The sequence below is a fragment of the Lampetra planeri genome, chromosome 23 (assembly GCF_965212315.1).
Source record: "Lampetra planeri chromosome 23, kcLamPlan1.2.h2, whole genome shotgun sequence".
Classification (NCBI taxonomy): Eukaryota; Metazoa; Chordata; class Hyperoartia; order Petromyzontiformes; family Petromyzontidae; genus Lampetra; species Lampetra planeri.
In genome coordinates, this window is record NC_136129.1 from 4,289,045 (window position 1) to 4,313,849 (window position 24,805).

General features: G+C 48.2%; 1 protein-coding gene and 1 non-coding gene across 5 annotated transcripts; one reads left to right on the forward strand and one right to left on the reverse strand.

Annotated features, from left to right (window-relative positions):
• Nucleotides 1–1,370: 1,370 nt before the first annotated feature.
• On the reverse strand, nt 1,371–18,721 carry LOC144726265 (R-spondin-3-like). Of its 4 annotated transcripts, none has more exons than XM_078604819.1 (6): nt 18,556–18,721; nt 12,241–12,471; nt 10,648–10,845; nt 8,444–8,593; nt 6,145–6,336; nt 1,371–5,204 (listed from the first exon to the last, which is right to left on the reverse strand). In XM_078604819.1, the coding sequence occupies exons 2-6, from the start codon at nt 12,350–12,352 to the stop codon at nt 5,116–5,118; spliced, it is 741 nt and encodes a 246-aa protein (XP_078460945.1). In that variant the 5' UTR covers nt 12,353–12,471; nt 18,556–18,721; the 3' UTR covers nt 1,371–5,115. The 4 variants fall into 4 exon arrangements, with proteins under 4 accessions (XP_078460945.1, XP_078460944.1, XP_078460942.1 ...); XM_078604818.1 differs by having other exon boundaries at nt 12,241–12,561; XM_078604816.1 differs by lacking the exon at nt 18,556–18,721 and adding an exon at nt 15,335–15,448.
• Nucleotides 16,536–16,607, forward strand: TRNAE-CUC (transfer RNA glutamic acid (anticodon CUC)). The gene has a single exon. It is a non-coding gene; the product is annotated as a tRNA-Glu (tRNA).
• Nucleotides 18,722–24,805: the final 6,084 nt, after the last annotated feature.

Sequence of the window (24,805 nt, forward strand, 5' to 3'; positions counted from 1 at the left end):
AAGCAGCAATAAATTGACGCGCTTGTCGACTTGACGACTTTTATTAAATTGGCCCCGTCGGGTGGCGGAGGGTGTGCAATGCCACGCGTCACCTCAGGCAATCCGACACCACAAACACGACGAGTTGCGAAGTCATATTGGTCACGGCAGCCGTCGCACGTGTTGACCATCGAGGAGGAAAAAAGGCAGACGTTTGTTATTTCGGCCAAATCTTAAGAAACAATGTCGTTTATTGTCTAAGGGGCCGTCCGTAAATGACGTCACGCGATTTTGGACGATTTTTGACCCCCCCCACCCCTCGTCACAAAAAGTCAGACCCCCCCCCCTCAAATGACGTCACAAAGCTCTGCCCCCACCCCCCCCAAAACCATATTTCAATTTTGGAAATAAAACACGCTTCAAATCGCTTTAAACTATTGTCATTGTAGTGCGTATTTAATGTGGCGCTGCACTCCGATGTTGTAGAAGAAAACATTAATTTAAAGTCTATTTAATTAAGTAGAACGTGTTGTCTATGTTTATTTAAAGTTGCGCATTTTGATGTGACGTCACATTTCTCACCCCCCCCTCGTCACAAATGTCTGACCCCGCCCCCTCCCCAGGTGCGTGACGTCATTTATGGGCGGGCCCCTTAAACAGACGAAACACCTCGCCGTGCAGAACTTTAACGAACACTGCCATTCTCTTTAGACGCGTCACACCAGCCACCAATGCGACAAACTGCACAAAACAGAATTATCAGGGCAACCGGTTACATTTAAAACAAATGACACACTTTGTTTGGTATGTGCTCAACAAATATACTGAGAGTTTAATTCAACGGAGTTAATTTCATAGCTCACACTGACCGGCGCGTTTGGAATTCATAGTGCTGATAAGCGCGTACGGTAAAGTGAATACAATAAAGTACATTCCGTGAGGCGATTTAAGATAACTTTTTAGCTTATCTTGAGGACATTTATTGTACGATAATGTGGATTGTACCACAATTTACTTCACTGCGTTATAAAGTGTGTAATATTGCATTTTATAAAGGTACACAGACCGACATTAGATTCCGTAGCGCTAATAGGGAATGGACACCACATTTCGTAGTGTGCATACAGAGGTTAAGTGTGCAAACGGCATTACAATTGGTAACACTGATAGGTAATCGACATTACATTCTGTAGCTCACATAAGCCCGAAGACCATTTTTATGGATATTTTTTTTTAACACATTCCAATGTTAATTTTGTAGACACGAACTAGGGACAATTGCAAGTTGATAAATATGCAAGTTACAATTCGCACCGCACAAAGGGAATTGCATAATATTACAAAGTACATCATTTGGTATTTAGATTTACAATTCATAAGACGAACAAGCATTCAGCATTGGATTTTATAGAGATTATACAGAAATGGCACTTTAATACTGCAAAACATTTTCTCTAATGTTGAGCAAACCACTGTCCAGAGCCCACTTACAAATGTTTCACACAGTACCAAGATGTACTAAATTGCTACAGCGCACGTTAAACACAATATGCACCTCCAGACATTTTCCATCCACTGCTCCATTACAAAGCAATTGTCCATTGGTGATCTATTGCTCCACCTCGGCTGCCTCCTTCAAGTGTCAACTACGAGGTCCACCTTCAGACACTCCACCTTTCACTGCCATGTTCCCACCATAAACGGTCCCCTCGGTTCGTCTTCGCTGTGCGATGGACACCACGACTCGCTTTTCCTTCTGCGATCCACATCTCTAATTTACGCACTCCACCCACGACTTGAAGCCTTGCATCTCCATTCCGCGCGTCTCATCTGCGCAGGCCGTGTCTTCCGATGCACAGCTGACATCAAGTCACATTTCAATCTCAAGATTCTGGTTTCATTTCACACTTCAAATGTTCGTGTCCAAAGTGGCGTCCCTCTCAAATCACGTTCCAGGTTCTCGTATAAAAATGTCACACCTCAAAAAGAAGTCTTCCCCCTCCATCCCAGGTCATAAAACTTCATGCCCAAGCCAAACACCTTAAGCCCTCTTCATGGCATCTAAAATTTCACGCCCCAGATTGTGGTCGCGAATCCATGTTTTGCATTCTTGTCCACTTTGTTTGTCATTCATTCCAGTGTCGCTCGATTATAATTGTACTGTTATTCCAGGAAATTAGTTTTCCTTATACGTCCACTCAATTTTTGGCTATGGCCAAACATCAAACACGATCGCCATCCTCCAGGTTGGTGCAATCACACTCAGCTCCATTCCACGACCTTCTTGAATAGCGATTCTTGAACCTCACCGATCGCACGCCACCCGCTTTTGGGCGAATCGATGGCATTCGTTGAATTTCATGAAATCGGATGGGCGCCTACGTTTCAGTGATAGTAGAGACGACAAAAACAGGTGAACGAGTCACATTTGAAGGATGTAGTATAACTACACTATCGATACAAGGCAGACCAGACACCACATATTCTCAAGCAGTTATGTATATTAGGTAATGCCCACGCCACGCTTAATGGGCAAACTTAAATGCGAAACTTGGCAAAGATTTACTGAAAAAAAAAAACCCAAACGCAATTCACGTGCGCAGTACTTTTGGATAATAATGCACCAACAATAACACTGCAGCTCTGTTCGAAACACTGGTGTTCTGAACACAACCACAGAACTCCTCTTATCCGTGGTCCTATTATCCACGACTCGTATTATCTGCACGAGTCCACAAAAACCCACATCATCCGCAACCATTTCCTACAAATAATTCTGGATAACACCGCGACTAATAGGATCCATGATATTGGTCCATCACAAAACCACGGATAAGAGGACTTTTTCCCTGGACCGTCTTGCGAGCCACCAAAATTGGATAGTGATTTACAAGAGGTCAGCCAATGGCCATGGAGGGTTTTGGTCACATGCTCCCTGGCTGTACTCAACTATTTTATAGAAAAAAAGTCCCAAAGTAACCGTTACCAAAATTAACTCAATTTCCCCACTATCTTGAACAGTCACTGCCAAGTTAGATTTTTTTTTCCTATTATTAGTTTGCAAATAGGCTTGGTGGTAAACAGCTGATGCAAATTGCTTGTGGAAGGTTCGTCTATATTGATGGAATGTTTTGGACGAGGATTTTTCTCTGGTGGAAGAGAGAGCCTGTGACGCCACGTGAAAACACAAATTAAATACGGTTGTAAAATAGATAGATGCTGCATATACTTACATGCTGTGTACATAAACACATGCTACGTGTGGGTTTATAATACAGTTGCAACTCGAGACAAATATATTGCACCATTGACTTTAAGGTGGAAATTCGTTCCTCGTGAATTGTGACTAAATCTCCCAAGTCACGTGTAGTCTTTGCAAGGGATTATTTAATCAAGCCATGCCTGATTGCTGCAAATACACAATCAAATTTGCCAAGCCAAAAAACGAATTAAAACGTACCATAACCTAAGCTAGCAAGCCTTGGGTTGGTGCATCAGTTGAGACTTCTAGGATTTAGGAGATGCAGATTCCGAATCTTGGGAAGAGTTATGGTACAGACTTGTGTATTGATTTATGCCACTTCTGCTGAAATTTGTAAACAAAACTTGAGATTAATATGTCATTGCTTTTAGGTCCAATTGATAGTCTTGGTTTGTTTAAAAATTGTTGATTGACTTTTCTCCCCCTTTCAAGACAAATTCTGCACCACGCAATAAGACGATCAACCAACGCGATGACAAACAAAAATGTTGAAGCTGTAAGTAGCAAATAAAAACTGTTTTTAAATTAGTTCCCAAAGGAAAATATAAATACACAAATAAATAAGTAAAAAATACAAATGTCAAAATCAGCGCAACTGCAATTAACATTGATATTGTAATAATAAAGCATCACAAGGGTGGTAATAATTCAAAAAACATGAAGTTGGTTTCAATAAAAAAGCAGTAATGTAAACATATAAAATGGTATTGAATAAATGCAGATGTCAGTTAAACTGCAGCACCATTCAACATGGGGAACAGGCAACACAAAGCAACTCCCGCACAAGCGACAAACTATACCGAGGCACATTTGCAGCAGCTCTCAATCTTCAAGCAAACACCTGCAGCATTTAAAGTCTCGCGCTGCGTGGCCACCCGAATTAATCTTCAAAAATTGGACGCAGCGTCTCCCACCAAAACAAACATCCATGGCCGCACCAACGCGTTCTCAAATTTCAGCGATTGCGACACACGGGCAAAGAAAAAAAAACCCATATGCACCCCCTCCACCCCCTTATTTCTGCAACAATTTTATTTTTTCATTTTTGCGCCCTTTTTTACGAGCGACGATAACCACTTCAGTTAACCGTAATAATTCTAAAGAGTCGTAATATTTATATGTAAAAAAAAATAAGAAACTTTTTTCGCAAAATAAAAAACTCAAAAATAGTGGGGCACTCGCAATAAGTAGGCCACGTGACCTCGTGCAAATTTCATTTGTTTTTGCACTGTAGGGCAAACCAAATACTAAAAAAAAAATGTTAACGTAAATAAAAGATTTTACAAAAACAACTATTTGTACAAACCCCCGTGGCCAAAACTTAGACATTATTTCACATGTCTCCAACTAGCACAGACTTTTTTGCACTGTAGCGCCCACCCAAATAAACCCTGAAAAGCAAAAATATTTGTACAAAAACCTAAACGATCACAGCAGAGATTTTCTAAAATGTTCAAGACATTTTCTCCAATGAGCACAATATAAGGACCATGTTGTTCTGTGGGGGATTTTACGATCCTATAAACGAAAAACGGACATAAAAATGGCAGTGTTGAAACGTTTACACGCCGCAGTCTTCTTCCACTGCGTGTTGTTCGGTGCAGTGTCCGACGTTTTGTTTCCAGGAACTTCTTCTGCCGCACGTGGAGACCACATGTCAGACATCGTGGCCTACAACACGAGGTACGACTTGAACAAACCAGAGAGAGAGCTGTAACGGCACAACCGCAAAATCCTACGCAGTTTCAATCTTGACGATGCCGCTCGTGGTGGTAGTGGTGTTGGCATAGTGCTGTCCGCTGGTCAGTTTGTCATCGCTGGTTATTGTGGTGGTGGTGGTGGTGGTTGTTGTGGTTGTTGCGGCAGGGTTGATGTCAGGGCTCGACCTCGAATTTCCTCGTCACCGTGAACCCTCTTCTCTTCTTCTGCTCCAAACGCATCTTCTGCCTTAGCGGTCCCAGCTCTGCAACGCACGGCAACGATGGCAATTGACGATACGTTATCGACGTCTCTTTGTGCACGTGTGGGGGGGGGGGGGGTTACACCGATGCTAATATGACATGCCCTGGAAAAGGGTGCTATACAAATCCTAAATAGAATCTGTTTGTTCATGTAAGAGTGCTATGGGTGGGTGGAGCCTATATTTGTTAATCGTTTCTACAAAACATAGTTTTGTAACCTGTATCAGGATTAGTCTGTCGGAGCTGCAGGGAATTTAATATTTTGCTTCGATTTTACGGTGATTTATGTTTGAGCAATACTTTCCATGCCTCGTAGGAATGCAAATTTTTTTGTTCCGATTGCTATTTACCTAATTGCTCCGCTTGGTTTTGACTTTCATCATTTAGGGGACGTAGGTTACCGCCTGGTCTGTCGAACTCTCACATGGCTTGAATTTAATAATCTTGAAACTTAAACACGCGCGCATGTCGAGGCGCGGTTGAATTCAGATGCCTCTATATACGACCGAATTATAAAAGTGCACGGGTGTGGTGGATGTTAATGATTATGTGGACGTGTGAAAGTTGAAACCGATGCGGTAACGTTGCCCTCAGATTACACATTAAAAATGTATCATAATGTTGATAATGGTCAACGTATTCATGATAAATGCCAAATATTATTACTATTTCGCAAGCAGGCTGACATACAACCCAATACAGCATGTTGTCAATGTATAATTGCATTGGCGATTATTGTTCATGAAGCGCTGTTGAGGACACGCGTGTTAATGCATCGGTTATGTAATACCAGCAGTGATGAATGGAAACGCAATAACGGTGACAACGATGGAAATCTACCGATCGTATCAACGATTACAATTGCATCAAACGCGGGCGACGTCATCGATGATGATGATGACGAGGATGATGATGACGACGACCATTGTCAATGATCCTCACCGTCCCCGGGGCAAAACCTGGGCTGCACGAGGCAGCGCTGAGCCTGCTGGAGTGGCGGGCAGTGCTGCCCTTGGGGGGAGGGGGCCCTGGTCACGCCACGTCTCCTCTCCTGGGCCCCCCACTTGAAGCCACACGTCCTCCCCCTCCGTTCGCACGCGGACCATGCCCCCCACGTGGACACCTCGCAGTCCACTGGGGGTTCAAGCAGCAGCAGTAGCAGCATTATCATCCTCGCCAAACCACCAAGACGACCACCACCGGCATCATTCCCATTAACCTCAGAAGCATCCATCACCATCAGCGTCAGCAGTGGCATGACCACGAGTACAATAATAATCATCATAACCATCATAACCATCAGAATCAGGCTCAGCAGCATATCGTAGAGTAGCAGCAGCCACTGAATTGCTGTCATCCTCAGAATAAACCAGCAACATCGAGTAGCACACCAAGTTCATCACCAGCACAGCAAACAATCACGAATTTCACCTACACCAAGGCAGCAATCCAATTTCGACCACGCGCAGAGAGCACCTCCACAGCGACTAAATTTAAATATAGCGTGCATCATTTCAGGGTTACTCACGTCCCCCTCATGCCCCCGTGCCCCCCCCGCCCCCACCAGTGCCCCCCCCCCGCCCCCAAGTGCTCACCCACGTGCTCACAGAGTCGTGTCCCCCTCCCACCCACCAACCCCACACCTTTCCACACCCACAATTTCCCCATACTACATGTGGGCAGGTCGTGTCAGACGTCCGTTCAGTAATAAAATCATAAACAAGCAAGAGTCTCTCTCAACATGAAATGACAACAGCATTCCACTCCCACCAGTCGATGCACCTTCTGGACCAATATTTTCCAGCAGAGTTTGCAGTTTAGGCAATAAACTTTGGACCAGTGGTGGGTTTTTTTTTTTAAGACGGGCCACACACTGCTGATGACACCCTCTGGTCACGTTAGAAACTAGCCCAGGGATTGCTAATAGGAAAACAAAACATCTTTGGTCCAAGAGAATCTTAATGCTTTCGGAGCTAAAAGTCAACTTTTCTTTCATACGGCAGAAAGCAACCCTTGCCCCCTTTATGATTTCATTACGGACGCTGCCGGCTCGCGTGTGGGGGACACGGCAAGGATGACGGCAATGCATTCAACAAGAGCAAACTCCACGAACCAGCCGCGGCTGTGAAGACTCGAGGCGTTTGTCGAAGTTGGCGATGCCACCGCTGATGGTGGAGCGGTTAGCGCGCCGCGCTCGGAACCAGCGACCAGATTTCGAATCCCATTCGCGGCCAAAACCAGTGACGATTTTCTGGAAACCGTCCAGGGCTTCCCCTAGGTCGACTCGGCCTCAAATGAGTACCTGGTGCGGTGTGTGAACATTGCCCCTACGGATACAAAAGACGGCTGGGCGTGGGGTGCCGACCACCCACCACGTTCTGGTCTTCAAAAAAGGTGCTCGCTAACAGCACTTGCCCCAACGGTCTGTTGAGGCTATACGGGGGATATTTGTCTTTATCTTTGGTAGTAGCAATAGCGAGGGGTGCCCTACCAACTTTTGCCCCTAGGTCATGGCCAACTTCTGTGGGCAGTGACATCTCAACCAGTTCTGGGCTTCCCTTGGGTCAACTCGGCCTTAAAATTACAACCTGGTACGGGATGTGAATATCAGCACTGGCGAGCCAAAGGTCACTGGCCGGGCATGGCACCGACCACACCACTTCTTGGTGTGCCTCACCGGCATCAATAGATCTTCGCTAAACGGCACTTGTACCCAACGGCCTATAATATGGCTATATGGTGAACAATTGCCCTGGGTGGCGGTGGTGATGTTTATGGTTTTGTTAACGTGGTCAAACAGACCCTTGTCTGTTTATTATTTTATTATCCACAATATTCCACAAACGACACCCCCCCCCCCCAGCGTGTCTCCAGTATACCGGTGGGCAGACCTGGGTGTGTGTTCACCCCCCCCCCTTCCCATATCCCAATGGCTCGGTTTGTAACTGTAATAGTTGGGTCCCCGTCTCGCGATCCGTACGAGCAGGCAGGCGGGTCCACATGCATTGCGTCCCCCATGTCCTCTCTCGTCATTCCATATGGTTGTATGTATGCAAGTTTAACTTAATTTGGTTTAAACACTTTGGCTTTCGCGACTAATATTATTCATAATTAAAAGTTTTTGAGTTAGGTGGCGTACGTAACCAAACCATGATAATCAGAGATGGTAGCGCGCGTTCCTCTCGTCCCAATGACCTCCCCATGTCCATATCCCCCACTTCTCCCCCCGCCCCCAGCGTACCTGTGGGGAGACAGTCCTGCGTGCGGTTGTCGCCCTCGTGTCCGCTGGGACAGCCGATCCCGCAGCGGCCACGGTGCAGGAAGTGTCCGCGTGAGCAGCGCGTGCAAAACGAGTGGCCGAAGCAGCTGTCGCAGTGCGGGACCTGGCAGCCTGCGTGGACAGCGGGCGAGTGTTAGCGAGTGTTAGTGAGCGCCTAGTAAGGTCGGCATGACGAGCGGGCGTGTCGGCAAGCGCCTAGCGAGGCGTGCATGGCAGGCCGACAAGTATAGAGCGCGCTTGCCGAGGTCGGCCAACAGCAGCTGGCAGCGCCGAGGAGCTACTGGGTGAAGTGAAGTTCAAGTGAGTGCAGTGCGGACTGCAAGGTCATGTCGGTTAAAGGTTAGGGCTCACAGTTCAGAGGTCATCTTCTTGGTTCTTTCGGTAAAGTCACGTAGAAGGGAAATAATAAAATAAAAATAAAACATAATAAAATAATTCTCACGACGTTTCGGCCACAACGCAAGCAGCCGCCCTCGGGTGACGAACAGGTCTGTCGAAAAAGCTTATTTTATTATGTTTTATTTCTATTATTTTATTATTTCCCTTCTACGTGACTTTACCGAAAGAACCAAGAAGATGAATCCCTGCAGTCACGAAAGCTTTAAATCGAAGTTCAGCGAGGGTTTGGTCAGCACGAGTCACCAAAGTCAAGTGGAGGTTGGTGTCGGCAGGGGTATGTAAATCAAGCTCGTGGAGACCAGTACAGGACACTGCAGTGCAGCTCGGGGTATGCGAATTCAGTGAAGGCCGCCAGGTCAATGTAGCACACTGCAATGGGACGCATCTCGAGGAGGGGGGGGGGGGCACACGTCTGGAGGAAGAGGGGAGGGGACATGCATCTCAGAGGAGTGTGGGTTGGGTCGTATCGCGAGGAGTGTGGGTGGTGTCGTATCGCGAGGAGTGTGGGTGGTGTCGTATCTCGAGGAGTGTGGGTGGGGTCGTATCTCGAGGAGTGTGGGTGGGGTCGTATCTCGAGGAGTGTGGGTGGGGTCGTATCTCGAGGAGTGTGGGTGGTGTCGTATCTCGAGGAGTGTGGGTGGTGTCGTATCTCGAGGAGTGTGGGTGGGGTCGTATCTCGAGGAGTGTATGTGGGGTCGTATCTCGAGGAGTGTGCGTGGGGTCGTATCTCGAGGAGTGGGGGGGCACACGTCTGGAGGAAGGGGGGGGGGGACACGGACGTGCATCTCAGAGGAGTGTGGGTGGGGTCGTATCTCGAGGAGTGTGGGTGGGGTCGTATCTCGAGGAGTGGGGGGGCACACGTCTGGAGGAAGGGGGGGGGGACACGGACGTGCATCTCAGAGGAGTGTGGGTGGGGTCGTATCTCGAGGAGTGTGGGTGGGGTCGTATCTCGAGGAGTGTGGGTGGGGTCGTATCTCGAGGAGTGTGGGTGGTGTCGTATCTCGAGGAGTGTGGGTGGTGTCGTATCTCGAGGAGTGTGGGTGGGGTCGTATCTCGAGGAGTGTGGGTGGGGTCGTATCTCGAGGAGTGTGCGTGGGGTCGTATCTCGAGGAGTGGGGGGGCACACGTCTGGAGGAAGGGGGGGGGGGACACGGACGTGCATCTCAGAGGAGTGTGGGTGGGGTCGTATCTCGAGGAGTGTGGGTGGGGTCGTATCTCGAGGAGTGGGGGGGCACACGTCTGGAGGAAGGGGGGGGGGACACGGACGTGCATCTCAGAGGAGTGTGGGTGGGGTCGTATCTCGAGGAGTGTGGGTGGGGTCGTATCTCGAGGAGTGTGGGTGGGGTCGTATCTCGAGGAGTGTGGGTGGGGTCGTATCTCGAGGAGTGTGGGTGGGGTCGTATCTCGAGGAGCGTGGGTGGGGTCGTATCTCGAGGAGCGTGGGTGGGGTCGTATCTCGAGGAGCGTGGGGTCGTATCTCGAGGAGTGTGGGGGGAGGCACACGTCTGGAGGAAGAGGGGGGACGTGCATCTCAGGAGTGTGGGTGGGGTCGTATCTCGAGGAGTGTGGGTGGGGTCGTATCTCGAGGAGTGTGGGTGGGGTCGTATCTCGAGGAGTGTGGGTGGGGTCGTATCTCGAGGAGTGTGGGTGGGGTCGTATCTCGAGGAGTGTGGGTGGGGTCGTATCTCGAGGAGTGTGGGTGGGGTCGTATCTCGAGGAGCGTGGGTGTGGTCGTATCTCGAGGAGCGTGGGTGGGCGCTGCTCACGCATGCAGCGGTGCGCGATGGCGCTGCGCTGTCCGTAGTGTCCGGCGGGACAGGCGAGGAGGCACTGGCCCAGGTGGCGCATGCCCACTCGCTGCAGGTGGAAGAAGAGGCGCGGCGCGCACAGCAGGCAGCCGTTGGCGGCAGAGCAGACGGAACAGCCACGCGGGCACGAGATCAGCGGCCTCACCGCCGACAGACCTGGTCACAGCAGCAGCAGCAGGGGCAGGGCAAAGACAAAGACAAAGACACACCCCAACGATTTAAAGCTTTCGTGACGGCACGGATTCATCTTCTTGGTTCTTTCGGTAAAGTCACGTAGAAGGGAATAAAATAAAAATAAAAACATAATAAAATAATTCTCACGACGTTTCGGCCACAACGCAAGCAGCCGTCCCCTCAGGTGAAGACCAGGTCTGTCGGGGAGACAGCGTCTGAATGAACCCAGCTTAAATATACGCTCCAAGCGTGGTGGTGTTTCATTCAGACGCTGTCTCCCCGACAGACCTGGTCTTCACCTGAGGACGGCTGCTTGCGTTGTGGCCGAAACGTCGTGAGAATTATTTTATATTGTTTTATTTTTATTATGTTATTACTTCCCTTCTACGTGACTTTACCGAAAGATCCAAGAAGATACACCCCCCCCCCCCCTGCTGCAATAGCTGCAACAGACTGTAGGGGCAAGTGCTGTTAGCGAGCACCTATGAAGGTCGGAACGGTACACGAGGGGGTGGGTGGCCAGCACCACGCCCGACCGCTTTAGTCTCCCCAGTGGCGATGCTTACACACTGCACCAGGTACTCATTTGAGGCCGAGTCGACCTAGGGGAGGCCCAGGACCGGTTCAGATAATCGTCACCTGGTGTTGACCGTGAGCGGGAATCGAAGCCGGGTCGCAAGGTTCGTAGCTCAACGCGCTAACCGCTGCACCACCGCTCCAGGACACACACGGTTCATCCGCACGGCCATGGGAAAGCACACGTGGGGGCGGGGGGCGGGGATTGGTCACGCGCAAGCGATGCAACCGGTAGGTTAGATTCCCACGTGGTCACCGATGGATTAAAGATCACATCACCGAATCTACATTGAACTGCGATTCCAAAGCCTCACTCTACAAGAGCCCAAACTACGAAAACATAATTATAAAAATCAAAGTGACGGTTCTTGTTGTACAAGCTCCGGGCATGAAGAGTGAACTAAATAAACGGTGCGTGCCTTAGCCTGGCTCTACGAGCCTCCGACAAGAACTGTGAACCCTATCAGTGCTAAGAATGCCTTGGCCTACACATCTCAGGCATTAATGCCAAGCCACAAGATCGAGGAGTGACAACGATTTGTTTACGAGGATTCCAGTCACAGGCATTAACGTCGAGAACATTAAGAATACAAAAAAACTGGCTTGATTTGGCTCGAAGCCTCGTATATCAACACCGAAGCTTTTTTAGGCTTCTTCAGACTGCCAAAGAGCCTCGGGCATTAGCAGCGAGCGGTACACGACTCGTACGAGTGCCTGGCTCTAGGAACCTGGGGGCTTGTGAGACAGACCCACAAGGATTGTTGCGGTGCAAGATGAACTCGTGAGAGGGGATACACTCACTTCTCCGGGTCCTGTAGGGGAGGTGCGGCGTCGTGCCCTCCCGCGACCCCACAGCGAGCGCGACAGAGTCGATGAGCAGAAGGGCGACGGTCAGCACCAGCAGCCGCCTCATCGTGAAGAGGACGGAGGTGGCGAGGACGACGACGACGGAGACGACGTTGTTTGACGATGACGGGAGGTCTCCTCCCGGCTCCTCCTCTGCTCAGTGCCGAGTCGCTCTCATCACGGTCACTGTGCAGAGCAGCCCAGACAGAGGCCCTCAAAGTCTTCACGTGGACGGACGGAGGCTCGAGAGGGGACGGGTAGACGAACGGTAGAGGGCTAACGTTACGGGCAGATGAAAGGACAAATCGGGAGATGAGCACGTGGACAAAATGACAAGCGGACGTATTACCGGACAGATGGACGCATGGGCATTGTACCGACATACGAATGGGTACGGTTATACGGGTGAACGGAAGGACAAATACATAAGCACAAAGATGGACAGCTCAAAAAAAGACAGGCGTAGATGAACTGACAGACTGGAAAATAACTGGATGAACACATGTACAGGCTACCTGCAAATGAGACTCCTACGAGTTTTCACCCGATTAAAACATGTGAACGTGACCAGACAAGATCAAGAGAGTGGAGAGACGGACAACCAATTCCCGATGTATGTATCGATGTTAGCCAGGAAAACCTAAAACTCCAGACTTTTTTTCCTCCCCAATGCTCATGGACCACCATTCACAAACCACCTTGCCAGGTGTGACTATTCTATGGCCGGGTGAACCTGGATGGAGACCCCACAGCAAGATCTGGATAACAAATCTACCATCGAATAGATAGACGGATGAATGAAATGAGAGTGCAGCGATGAAGAAATTCACAGCACGTGGAGCCGAAACGTCGGACACGACACCAAACATCACAAGTAAACAAAATTAACCCGTAAAAACAAAGTTTTTCACTCTAAATCCTTTATATGCGTGGATGCTAGAGTCCTCTCGTCCTCTGGCTTGAGATGGCTGCCACCTATGGGTCAGATGATTGTCTGCCATCATTAAGCAATTGGTAACTAAATATTGATTTATTTTTCCCTAAACGGTGTAAAATTTAGGAAAAAAATTTTCACGAAAATTAATTGTCACGCACAACGAGTCTGTGTGCAAAATGTCAGCTCTATTGGATCACGGGAAGTGGGTTAAAAACGACCGAAAGATTTGCACGGTCGTAAGCAAGCAAGCAAGCACGCAAGCAAGCGAACTTAATATAAAGGATTTAAAAAAAAACACGGGACAGCTGAGAATATTTGGCCGACGCCACGGTCAGGAATCGAACCCAGGCTGCTTCTGTGAGATTATACAGAATGAGCCAATTAAAGCGCAAATGTAACTTCCTGGTCATCAACATCGTCTCCTTCGTTCGCCTCGACCACCGGTCCCATCGACCCCATCCTATAGTCATCGACTACTAACGTTACACGGACAATGGAAAGCCAGCCAACTATAACGCGTGTATGTTGAACTTCTTTCGCACAGTGCGTAGCCAAAACGTGCTCATCGGAGGGAGGTGCGGGGGAAGGACAGACTAAACACAAAGGAGTTTTAAAACATTCGATTGTCAATATAGATTTAAAAGTGCATATGTCCCAGCGACTTCCCAACTACTGCCCGTCCTCCAATCCCACGCGTTCCTCTCCTCGTGTCTCAGGAATATTTTTTGTCCCGCTTCCCAACTTGCATCTCCAGCACAGAAGTTAATTACCACTTGGCATGTACCAGAGGTCGCAAACGGGGTTTGATTCCTTACCCGGCCGCACCAGGGTCGCAAACGGCTACCCGTACCCGGCCGGGTACGGGTAGCCGGGTATCGGGTAGGGTACGGTTATCGGGTACCCGGTTGCGACCTCTGGCATGTACCTTGTTGTGCGGGAGCAGTGGCGTGTCACGTGGCACTCTGCGCTACGAGTTCCATTCCCCCGGGGTCACGGGTAACATCAGCCTGCCCTGTTCACGCCACCTCGGAATCCACACTAGAGTAACGCGCGGCGAGTGGTGAAGTATGGTCAAACTCCCATCGAGATGAAAACCGCCGCGTTCCTACACGACATGGGAGGGAGACGTCATCCAGCAGTGGACTTTCAAAGCACTGCATTTAAATGCTCTTTAATTAGAAATCTTGTACTTCTCAGCGGATCATAATCGGAAGGAGATAACCCCCCCCCCCCCAACAGGATTCTGTTGACCTCGCCCATCATCCATCTCTGCAGAATCGATCAAAACGAGTACCACTTTGTGGCGGGGAGGTGGGGGTAGTTCACGAATTGAACACAGCGAAAGACGCGCCCCCCTCGCCATAGAAATGTGAAATTTCCACCACCGGCCTCAAGGGTGTACAACTCATTTAAAACATAAACCGACTCACTCGGCCCCATCGTCATAACTTCATAACCAATAGTTACCATTAAAGTATAGTACTCACGATTCAAAAACACAGTATACACACACACACACAACTACCTTGCCCGACACTTACCACGATGCACAACAAAACACAAAGATCCCCCTTATAGCAGAAGCAGACCCTTGGGGCGGTTAGCGTGAACCTATGAAGGCCGGCACGGCACAAGAGGAGGTGGGTGGTCAGCATCACGCCCGGCCGCCTTTGTATCCCCAGTGGCGATGTTTACACACCGCACGAGGTGCAGTGCTCATTTGAGGCAGAGTCGATCACGACGGACACTCACTCACACACACAGAATCACACAATCACACAGAATCAATCACACTCACTCACAGAATCACACTCACTCACAGAATCACACTCACTCACAGAATCACACTCACTCACAGAATCACACTCACTCACAGAATCACACTCACTCACAGAATCACACTCACTCACAGAATCACACTCACTCACAGAATCACACTCACTCACAGAATCACACTCACACACACAGAATCACACAATCACACACTCACACACAGAATCAATCACACTCACTCACACTCACTCACAGAATCACACTCGCTCACAGAATCACACACTCGCTCACAGAATCACACTCACACACTCTCACACCAAACCAGACGCCGATGCACACCTCCACTTGGCTGCGCGGCTCCGTCTCTCACTTGGATGACCAACGAACCCACCACGTGGAAGCCACGAGTTGCGAGCAGCGACTTCATTTATATACAAGCGATATCACCCGTGCCTAACTAATGATGATGATGATGATCATTAATGTGTTGCATATTCCCCCCCCCCCGCCGCCCTCCTCTCCCGATCACACCCCGTCATCACCACTCACCTGCATCACAGATGTGTGTGTGTGTGATAATGGGTTAATTAGAGACGCGCGTAAACGCCTTCCTGTTGCGATTATGAGACGCACGGGTTTGAAGGCAAATCGGAGCGGGGTGCGTTTTATAATCGAAATGTGTACCTGTATGACGTCATATAATCTGGAGCATATTGTGCCTCTGCAGGGGTCAGTCCCGTAGCCGTGGTTTGAATCAATTTGTCAATATATTCGTCATGAATAAATAATGATGATCAGGATTAACACACTGCCCTCGTGGATAGAGGGGTTACCATGAATCGATTAAACATTGATTAAACATCGATTCGTTAAGCTCTGAAATTTTTCATGGATCAAACCGCATGCATCAGACTCTGTTTATGGTTCGAGTAAGTTATATAATAGGTTCACGTGAATTCGGCATCCACTAGAGGCCGCTACTATTAACTGTACTGCAGTGTAAAATAGTTTATCGATTCAAAAGTGCAATCGTGATTATTAATCGAATCTTCGTTACATCGACTGCCACTGTTGAATAAAGCCCCCCCCCCCACCCCCAAGAATAATTCCACAAAAAGGTAAAGATCCCCCATGTAGGCTCCACATCATAATATTGGGACAAGTGCTGTTAGCAAGCATCTGTGAAAGCCAGCACAGCGCACGAGAGGACGACGCCCGGCCGCCTTTGTCTCCCCAGCGCTGACATTTCAACACCTTAGGCTGAATCTTGATTTGAAGCTTTCGTGACTGCATGAATCCATACTCTTTAGTTCTTTCGGTAAAGTCACCTTAGGCTGAGTTGACTTAGGGAAAGCCCAGGACAGATTCGGATACCACTCGCCACCCACGTTAGCCGTGACCTGGACGCCAACTTAGGTTGCTGTGTGTCTTGCGCAAACCACTGGCCGAGAAAGAGGGTGGTGGGGACCCCAAAGCCAGTAACTGCGAGTTCAATTCGCACACGTGGTAGTGGTGGAGTGTGACTTGCCCTAACGTGGCTTCCCTGGTGGTCTAGTGGTTAGGATTCGGCGCTCTCACCGCCGCGGCCCGGGTTCGATTCCCGGTCAGGGAACGATGTATTTTTTTTTTAAAGTACACATTTTTTTTTTTAACAAACTGCGCTAGAAATTCTAGATTTTGAAGCTTCGTGACTGCAAGGATTCATACTCTTAGTTTTTTCGGTAAAGTCACCATGTAGGTAAAAAATGAAATTAAAATTAATACTATTATTATTCTATTACTTTTATTAATTTTAATTTCATTTTTTACCTACGTGACTTTACCGTAAAAATACTAAGAGTATGCGCTACAAATCCAGAAATCTGGCTTCGAATCACACTCCCGGCTAACGCCAGTGGCGAGTGATATCTTAACTGCCTAGAGCGATGAAGTATAGTCAGACAACCTCCGTGAATAACAACGCTGTCAATCACTTGCATGCAAAGACAAAGATCCCCCATATAGCCTTGAACAGACTGTTGGGTCACGTGCAGCTGTTGGCGAGGACACGTGCACGTGGGAGTGATGCGGCCAGCACCACGCCCGCCCGCCTTTGTCTCCCCAGCGTTCATGTCTACACACCGCATCGGCTACTTATTTAAGGCTGAGTCGACCTCGGGGAGGCCCAGGACCGGTTCAGATCATCGTCGCTGGTGTCGACCGTGACCCAGTATCGAACTTGGGTCGCCGGGTTCTTAGCGCAGCGCATTGGCCGCTACCCGAACCGCTACACCGCACACGGACAAAGATCCCCCATATAGCCTTAACAGACTGTAGGGGCAAGTGCTGTTAGCGAGCACCTATGAAGGCCGCAACGGCACACGAGGGGGTGGGTGGCCAGCACCACGCCCGACCGCCTTTGTCTTTCTAGTGGTGATGTTTACACACCGCACCAGGTACTCATTTGAGGCTGAGTCGACCTAGGGGAGGCCCAGGACCGGTTCAGATCATCGTCGCTGGTGTCGACCGTGACCCAGTATCGAACTTGGGTCGCCGGGTTCTTAGCGCAGCGAATTGGCCGCTACCCGAACCGCTACACTACCGCACACGGACACACCCGCACACACGTGCAGGTACTCTTTGCTTTTCTCGGTAAAGTCACGCGGGTAAAATTTTTTTAATAAATTAAATCACGACGTTTCGGGCGCAACACAAGCGTCCTTAAATTTTGATTGAAAGCTTTCGTGACTGCAGGGATTCATATTAATATAAGTATATTTTTTATTATTTTATTATTTCCCTTCTACGTGACTTTACCGAAAGAACCGGGAATACAAGCGTCCTTCTGCAGTTGGGGACAACTTAGCGAAAGCACGATTGTGTTGCGCCCGAGACGTCGTGATTTAATTTATTTAATTTGTTTTACCTACGTGGCTTTACCGAGAAAAATTAACCCGTAAAAACAAAGTTTTTCACTATAAATCCTTTATATGCGTGGCATCGGTTTTGTTTTATTATTTATTTCAGTTTTTCTTGAGTAAGAGTTTCATTTTATCACATTGGTATTTTAAATTAAATAAGAATTTTTTTTTTCCTAAATGGTGGAAAATTTGGGAAAATTTGTTCACGAAAATAAATTGTCACGCACAACGAGTCTGTGTGCAAAATGTCAGCTCGATTGGATCACGGGAAGTGGGTTAAAAAACGACCGAAAGATTTGCACGGTCGTAAGCGCACAAGCAAGCAAGCAAGCGAACTTAATATAAAGGATTTAAAAAACAAAGAGTATGAATCCTTGCAGTCACGAAAACTTCAAATCTAGCCACGTACAGATACACACGCACAAGACAAAGATCTCCCGTATACCCTCAACAGACTGTTGGGGCAAGTCCTGTAAGCGAGCAGCCCCTATGAAGGCCGCCACGGCACACGAGGAAGGGGTGGGCGGTCAATGCCACGTCCGACCGCCTTTGTCTCTCCCCAGTGGCGATGTTGTTTTACACACCTCACCAGGTACTCATTTGAGGCTGAGTTGACCTGCACGCACACACACACACACTTGTACGCACACGGTTTCCCACCTGTGCTGTCTGAATGAGTCGCCTGGGGTCCAGGTGAGACCACGACTCTCCCTCTGACTTCTCACAGCGGCGCAGGAGGTGAACACGTCGTGCGCGAAGAGACGGCGTGTGCCTCGTGGGAGTGTGTGTGGTGTGTGTGTGTGGTGTGTGTGTAGTGTGGTGTGGTGTGTGGGGTGTGTGTGTGTGTCTCGTGTGTGTGTAGTGTGGTGTGTGGTGTGGTGTGTGTGTGTGGTGTGTGTGTAGTGTGGTGTGGTGTGTGTGTGTGTCTCGTGTGTGTGTAGTGTGGTGTGTGGTGTGGTGTGTGTGTGTGTCTCGTGTGGTGTGGTGTGTGTGTGGTGTGTGCCTCGTGTGTGTGTGTCTAGTGTGGTGTGTGTGTGTGTCTAGTGTGAGTGTGTGTGTGTCTAGTGTGTGTGGTGTGTGTGTGTGTCTAGTGTGAGTGTGGTGTGTGAGTGTGGTGTGTGTGTGTGTCTAGTGTGAGTGTGTGTGTGTGTCTAGTGTGTGTGTGTGTCTCGTGTGTGTGTGGTGTGTGTGTGTGTGTCTAGTGTGAGTGTGTGTGTCTAGTGTGTGTGTGTCTCGTGTGTGTGTGGTGTGTGTGTGTCTCGTGTGTGTGTGTGGGGTGTGTGTCTAGTGTGAGTGTGTGTGTAGTGTGGTGTGTGTCTCGTGTGGTGTGTGTGTGTGAGTGTGTGTGTGTCTAGTGTGAGTGTGCCTCGTGGGAGTGTGTGTGTCTAGTGTGTGTGTGTCTCGTGTGTGTGTGGTGTGTGTGTATCTCGTGTGTGTGTGGTGTGTGTGTCTAGTGTGAGTGTGTGTGTAGTGTGGTGTGTGTATCGTGTGGTGTGTGTGTGTCTAGTGTGTGTGGTGTGTGTGTGTGTCTAGTGCGTGTGTGTCTAGTGTGTGTGTCTAGTGTGAGTGTGTGTGTGTGTCGTGTGGTGTATCTAGTGTGAGTGTGTGTGTAGTGTGGGGTGTGTGTGTGTCTAGTGTGAGTGTGGTGTGTGAGTGTGGTGTGTGTGAGTGTGCCTAGTGTGAGTGTGTGTGTGTGTCTAGTGTGTGTGTCTAGTGTGTGTGTGTCTCGTGTGAGTGTGTGGTCAGTCTACTCTCGTGTAGCAGACATTGTGTATGTATGACTATACGCTTGTGCCGCTGCGTCTAGAGTGCGCGCATAATATGCGCGCGTGTGTCTCTGTTCGCTAAGTGTCTGGCTGTATATTCTATATAATACAAGTGGCTATGGGTCTCGCGTATGATCGGATATATGTATAAGAGTGTAGAACGTCGAGTGTTTGCATTGCTGCTGTATACGAGTGGTCGTGTGTGCAGGAATAGCGTGTAATGAGCGCAGCGCACGATTTGTTAAAGCATGCTTGTTGTTGTTGATACGTGTGATTGTTTTCGCTCTTCGTTGAGTACACAGGAGTGAGTGTGAGTGTGTGTTAGCGGAGTGGGCTGTGAGTGGAGTGTCAGCTTGCCTGCTGTGTGTGCGAGCCCACTGTGTGCGGTGTTGTGTCACTTCCCACTCTCGTTCATGCGCGACCACGCGGGTTTAAGGATCCAGTGGTGCCGCATAGATCACTTATATTGGGGGGGGGGAGGGAGGCGGAGGGGGGTGGATAGGGGGGGGGGGTCAGTGTGCACGTGCTTGTGGAATTACCCGCTAAGGGGCCGTCCATAAATGACGTCACGCGATTTTGGACGATTTTTTTACCCACCCCCCTTCACCCATCGTCACGCGGCGTCACAAAAAGTCAGACCCACCCTCAAATATGACGTCACAAAGTTCTGCCCCCCCCCCCCCCCAAAAAAACTAAAACATGCTTCAAATCGCTTTAAACTATTGTCATTGTAGTGCGTATTTAATGTGGCGCTGCACTCTGATGTTGTAGGAGAAAACATTTATTAAAAAGTCAATTTAATTAAGTAGAACGTGTCGTCTATATTTATTACAAGTTGCGCATTTTGATGTGACGTCACATTTCTCACCCCCCCCCCCTCGTCACACATCGTCAAAAATGTCTGACCCCCCCCCCCCCCCCAATGTGCGTGATGTCATTTATGGACGGCCCCTAACAGCACTTCACTTGCCCAGTCCTTTAAAACCAATAGGGGATCTTAACGGAGTAGGCAAGTGCTGTCCGCGTGGTGCCTGCTGGGGAGCGGTGGTGTAGTGGTTAGCGCTACGCTGCGCTACAAAGCCGGCGACCCGAGTTCGATTCCCGCTCACGGCCAACACCGGCGACGATTATCTGAACCGGTCCTGGGCCTCCCCCTTGGTCGACTCAGCCTCAAATTAGTGCCTGGTGCGGTGTGGAAACATCGCCACCCACGTGGCCACTCGCTAACAGCACTTGCCCCAAAGTCTCTGGAGGTTATACGGGGGGTCTTTGTCTGTGTGTGGTGGTGGGGCGTGGTGCTGGTCACCCAGCTCTCGTGTCCCGTGCCGGTATTCATCGGTGATCGCTAACAGCACTTGCCCGAATAGTATGTTAAGGCTATACGAAGGATCTTTGTCTTTTGTGTCTGTCTGTATGGAGAGCGGTGGTGAAGTGGTTAGCGCATTGCGCTCCGAAGCCGACGACCCAAGTTTGATTCTCGCTCACGATCAATATGGTTGACAAATATCTGGACTGGTCCTGAGTCTCTCCTAGGTCAGCTCGGCCTTAAACGAGTACAGCTGGTACGGTGCGCAAACATCACAGTGGAGACGAAAGAGGCTGGGCGTGGTGTTAGCCACCCACCCACCCTCTCGTGTGCCGTTCCCACCTTAATAGGTGCTCACCAACAGCACCTATCCCGACAATTTGTGACGAGCTATGCGTGGGATCTTTGTCTAAGTGTACGTCAATCTGTGTGTACCCGGGCAACCTCAGTTACAGTCCCAGCCACGTCTAATATCAGTGACTGTGACATAACCACAGCGCTTGTGCCAGGCTAGGTACACGTTGAGGCTACAGGCACACACACACACATAAACGCATTTTGATAAATATACACGCACGAAAAAGGACAAAGATCCCCCGTATAGCCTTAAACAGACTTCTGGGGCAAGTGCTGTTCGCGAGCACCTATACACAGACACACAAGTACATACACAGACATATGCATACACATAAACTCCACTCGCCCCCCGCCCCCATGTACCTCCCCCCCCTCGCCTTCTCTGCCCCCCCCCCCCATGGGCTCGAATTGCCCGTATATGTCATCCCTACCAGTGGTGTCATCTCAGCAGTGCACTTCTCCCATCGACCCAAGCCCGTCAGCACCATCCCCCCCACCGCACCGCAACTCCCCACTCGCCAGATTATTTATCAATTTATTTACTTTAAAGGCACTTACGAATTCGTCAGCGTTCATCTCATTTCACAAGGCCCTCCACTCCCCGTGCAAGATCTATAGAGAGCCGCCTTCGCGCAGAACAGAACAGACACAGGTACCAGCTCGGACGGGTACACGTGGCTCCCAAAGTCAAAGAGGTGCAATATTGATTGGTTCTTTCGGTAAAGTCACGTAAAATGGAAATAATAAAATAATAAAAATAAAACATAATAAAATACAATTCTCACGAAGTTTCGGCCACAACGCAAGCAGCCGTCTTCAGGTGAAGAACAGGTCTGTCAGACGCTGTCTTTCCGACAGACCTGTTCTTCACCTGAGGACGGCTGCTTTCGTTGTGGCCGAAACGTCGTGATAATTATTTTATTATGTTTTATTTTTATTATTTTATTATTTCCCTTCTACGTGACTTTACCGAAAGAACCAAGAAGATGAATCCCTGCAGTCACGAAAGCTTTAAATCCAAATTTAGGTCCAATATTGATTGGGGGCCCTCGTAAGCCAATGGCCCACAACTGGCTCATCGGTACCACCCCGGGTGGCACATGCTACCAATGATTTACCTGAAGCGTTGTGTCTCTCGAGCACAAATATGTATGATAGCAAGGTCACAGTAGTAGTAGTAGATTTATTATTTATTATTATTATGTCATTAAAGAAGGATTGCCCTCGTACCTTCTGTCGAGGCTGATTGATTGGGTAAAACGCGCGATCGGAAAGTCCGCAATGGCACAATGAAGTGTGCAAGTGTGCCAGTACAACAGAGAGCATCGGAATCATCTTAATCTTTATTATTTAGACTGGAGGAATCCGATGAGCCGTAAAGCTCTTTTTCCACAGGTGCCCAGCATGGGCGGATCAGCAAGTTACGACAACGCACGGTACAAAAGACGAGATGAGTGCAAACAAGAGAAACAGGTCACTAAATATACTAATAGGGGGTTTCCCCTTTTTCTGGCAACAAAACTGATACCTTTCGCAAGGAATCATGCTTACATTAACCACAATACTTGCAGTCAAATGCAAACAAAAAAGTGCGCCTTTTGGCGTCATCTGGTCGAACACCATATGAGACGAGGCTCCAAAGAAAGCTGTCTCTGGTGTGGACCAATCAGTTTCAAAGACAATGCATAAATGATCAGAGTATTGCTTTTTTGTTTGCATTTGATTGCAAGTATTGTGGTTAATGTAAGCATGATTCCTTGCGAAAGGTATCAGTTTTGTTGCCAGAAAAAAGGGGAACACCCCTATTAGTATATTTTGGTACTGGCAAAGGAGGTCCCATGATGAAGGTTACCAAATGTCTGCTTATGCTAAGATTTAAATCCACGGTGGACAATGCACATTGAGGACACTTCTCCGCCTACGCATGGCTGCTGATGTTGTAGAGCAACAGCTGCAACTTGACATTGAGGTGGTGATTCTAGATTTGAAGCTTTCGTGACTGCAAGGATTCATACTCTTAGTTCTTTCGGTAAAGTCACGTAGGTAAAAAATGAAATAAAAATAAATAAAAATAAAACAATAAAAAAAAGGTGGGACCGTCACAGCCAGATTTGCTGCATCATGTGACGGTCCCACCTGATGACGGAGACTTGTGTTGCCTCCGAAACGTCGTGATTTTTTTTATTTTTTATTGTTTTATTTTTATTAATTTTAATTTCATTTTTTACCTACGTGACTTTACCGAAAGAACTAAGAGTAATGGTAGGTTTTTACCCTTTTAACTGGTACAAAACTGACACCTTTATTCAAGGCATCATGTTTGCAATGACCACAACACAAGTAGTCAATAAAGCAAACAAAAAGAAGCAACTCTGATAAGGATAATAATATGCACTGTCCTTGAAGTTGATTGGCCCACACCCGAGACGGCTTTCTTTAGAGCCTAGTCCCCATTGGTGTAGGGCCCTACACCAATGGGGACTAGGGCCCTACACCAATGGGGACTAGGCTCTAAAGAAAGCCGTCTCGGGTGTGGGCCAATCAACTTCAAGGACAGTGCATATTATTATCCTTATCAGAGTTGCTTCTTTTTGTTTGCTTTATTGACTACTTGTGTTGTGGTCATTGCAAACATGATGCCTTGAATAAAGGTGTCAGTTTTGTACCAGTTAAAAGGGTAAAAACCTACCATTATATTTTGCCACTGGTAAAAGAGATTTCATAGTGTAGAACTAAGAGTATTGAGGTGGTGGTTGAGCCAGATGATTGTGCCAGGAGTTGCGGAGTGTATCTCTGTGATGATCAACATGAGAGCCTTGCAGGAGGAATCCGATGAGCTATGAAGCTCTTTTTCACGGATGTCCAGTATGAGCGGATTAGCAAGTTACAGCAACAATAACAACAACAACAACAACGATAGGAGTGCAAAATAGAGGTAAAAGTAAGCAAGTCACTTAATTTAAACAAAATATATAAAAGTAATTCATTATTATAAATAAATAAAAATATGTTTTCCCTTCTACGTGACTTTACCCAATTCCCGTGATCCAATCGAGCTGACATTTTGCACACAGACTCGTTGTGCGTGCCAATTTATTTTCGTGAAAATTTTTTTCCAAAATGTTCCACTTTTTAGGAAAAAATAAATTATATGTAATTACCAATTGCTTAATGGTGGCAGGCAATCATCTGACCCATAGGTGGCAGCCATCTCAAGCCAGAGGACGAGAGGACTCTAGCCGCCACGCATATAAAGGATTTATAGTGAAAAACTTTGTTTTTACGGGTTAATTTTATTTTACATTGAGGTGGTGGATGAGGCAGATTATTGCGTCAGGAGTAGGGTGGAGTGGAGAATCGTCGTGTGTAAGTTGAACTTCTTCTTGGTTCTTTCGGTAAAGTCACGTAGAATGGAAATAATAAAATAATAAAAAATAAAACATAATAAAATAATTCTCACGACGTTTCGGCCACAATGCAA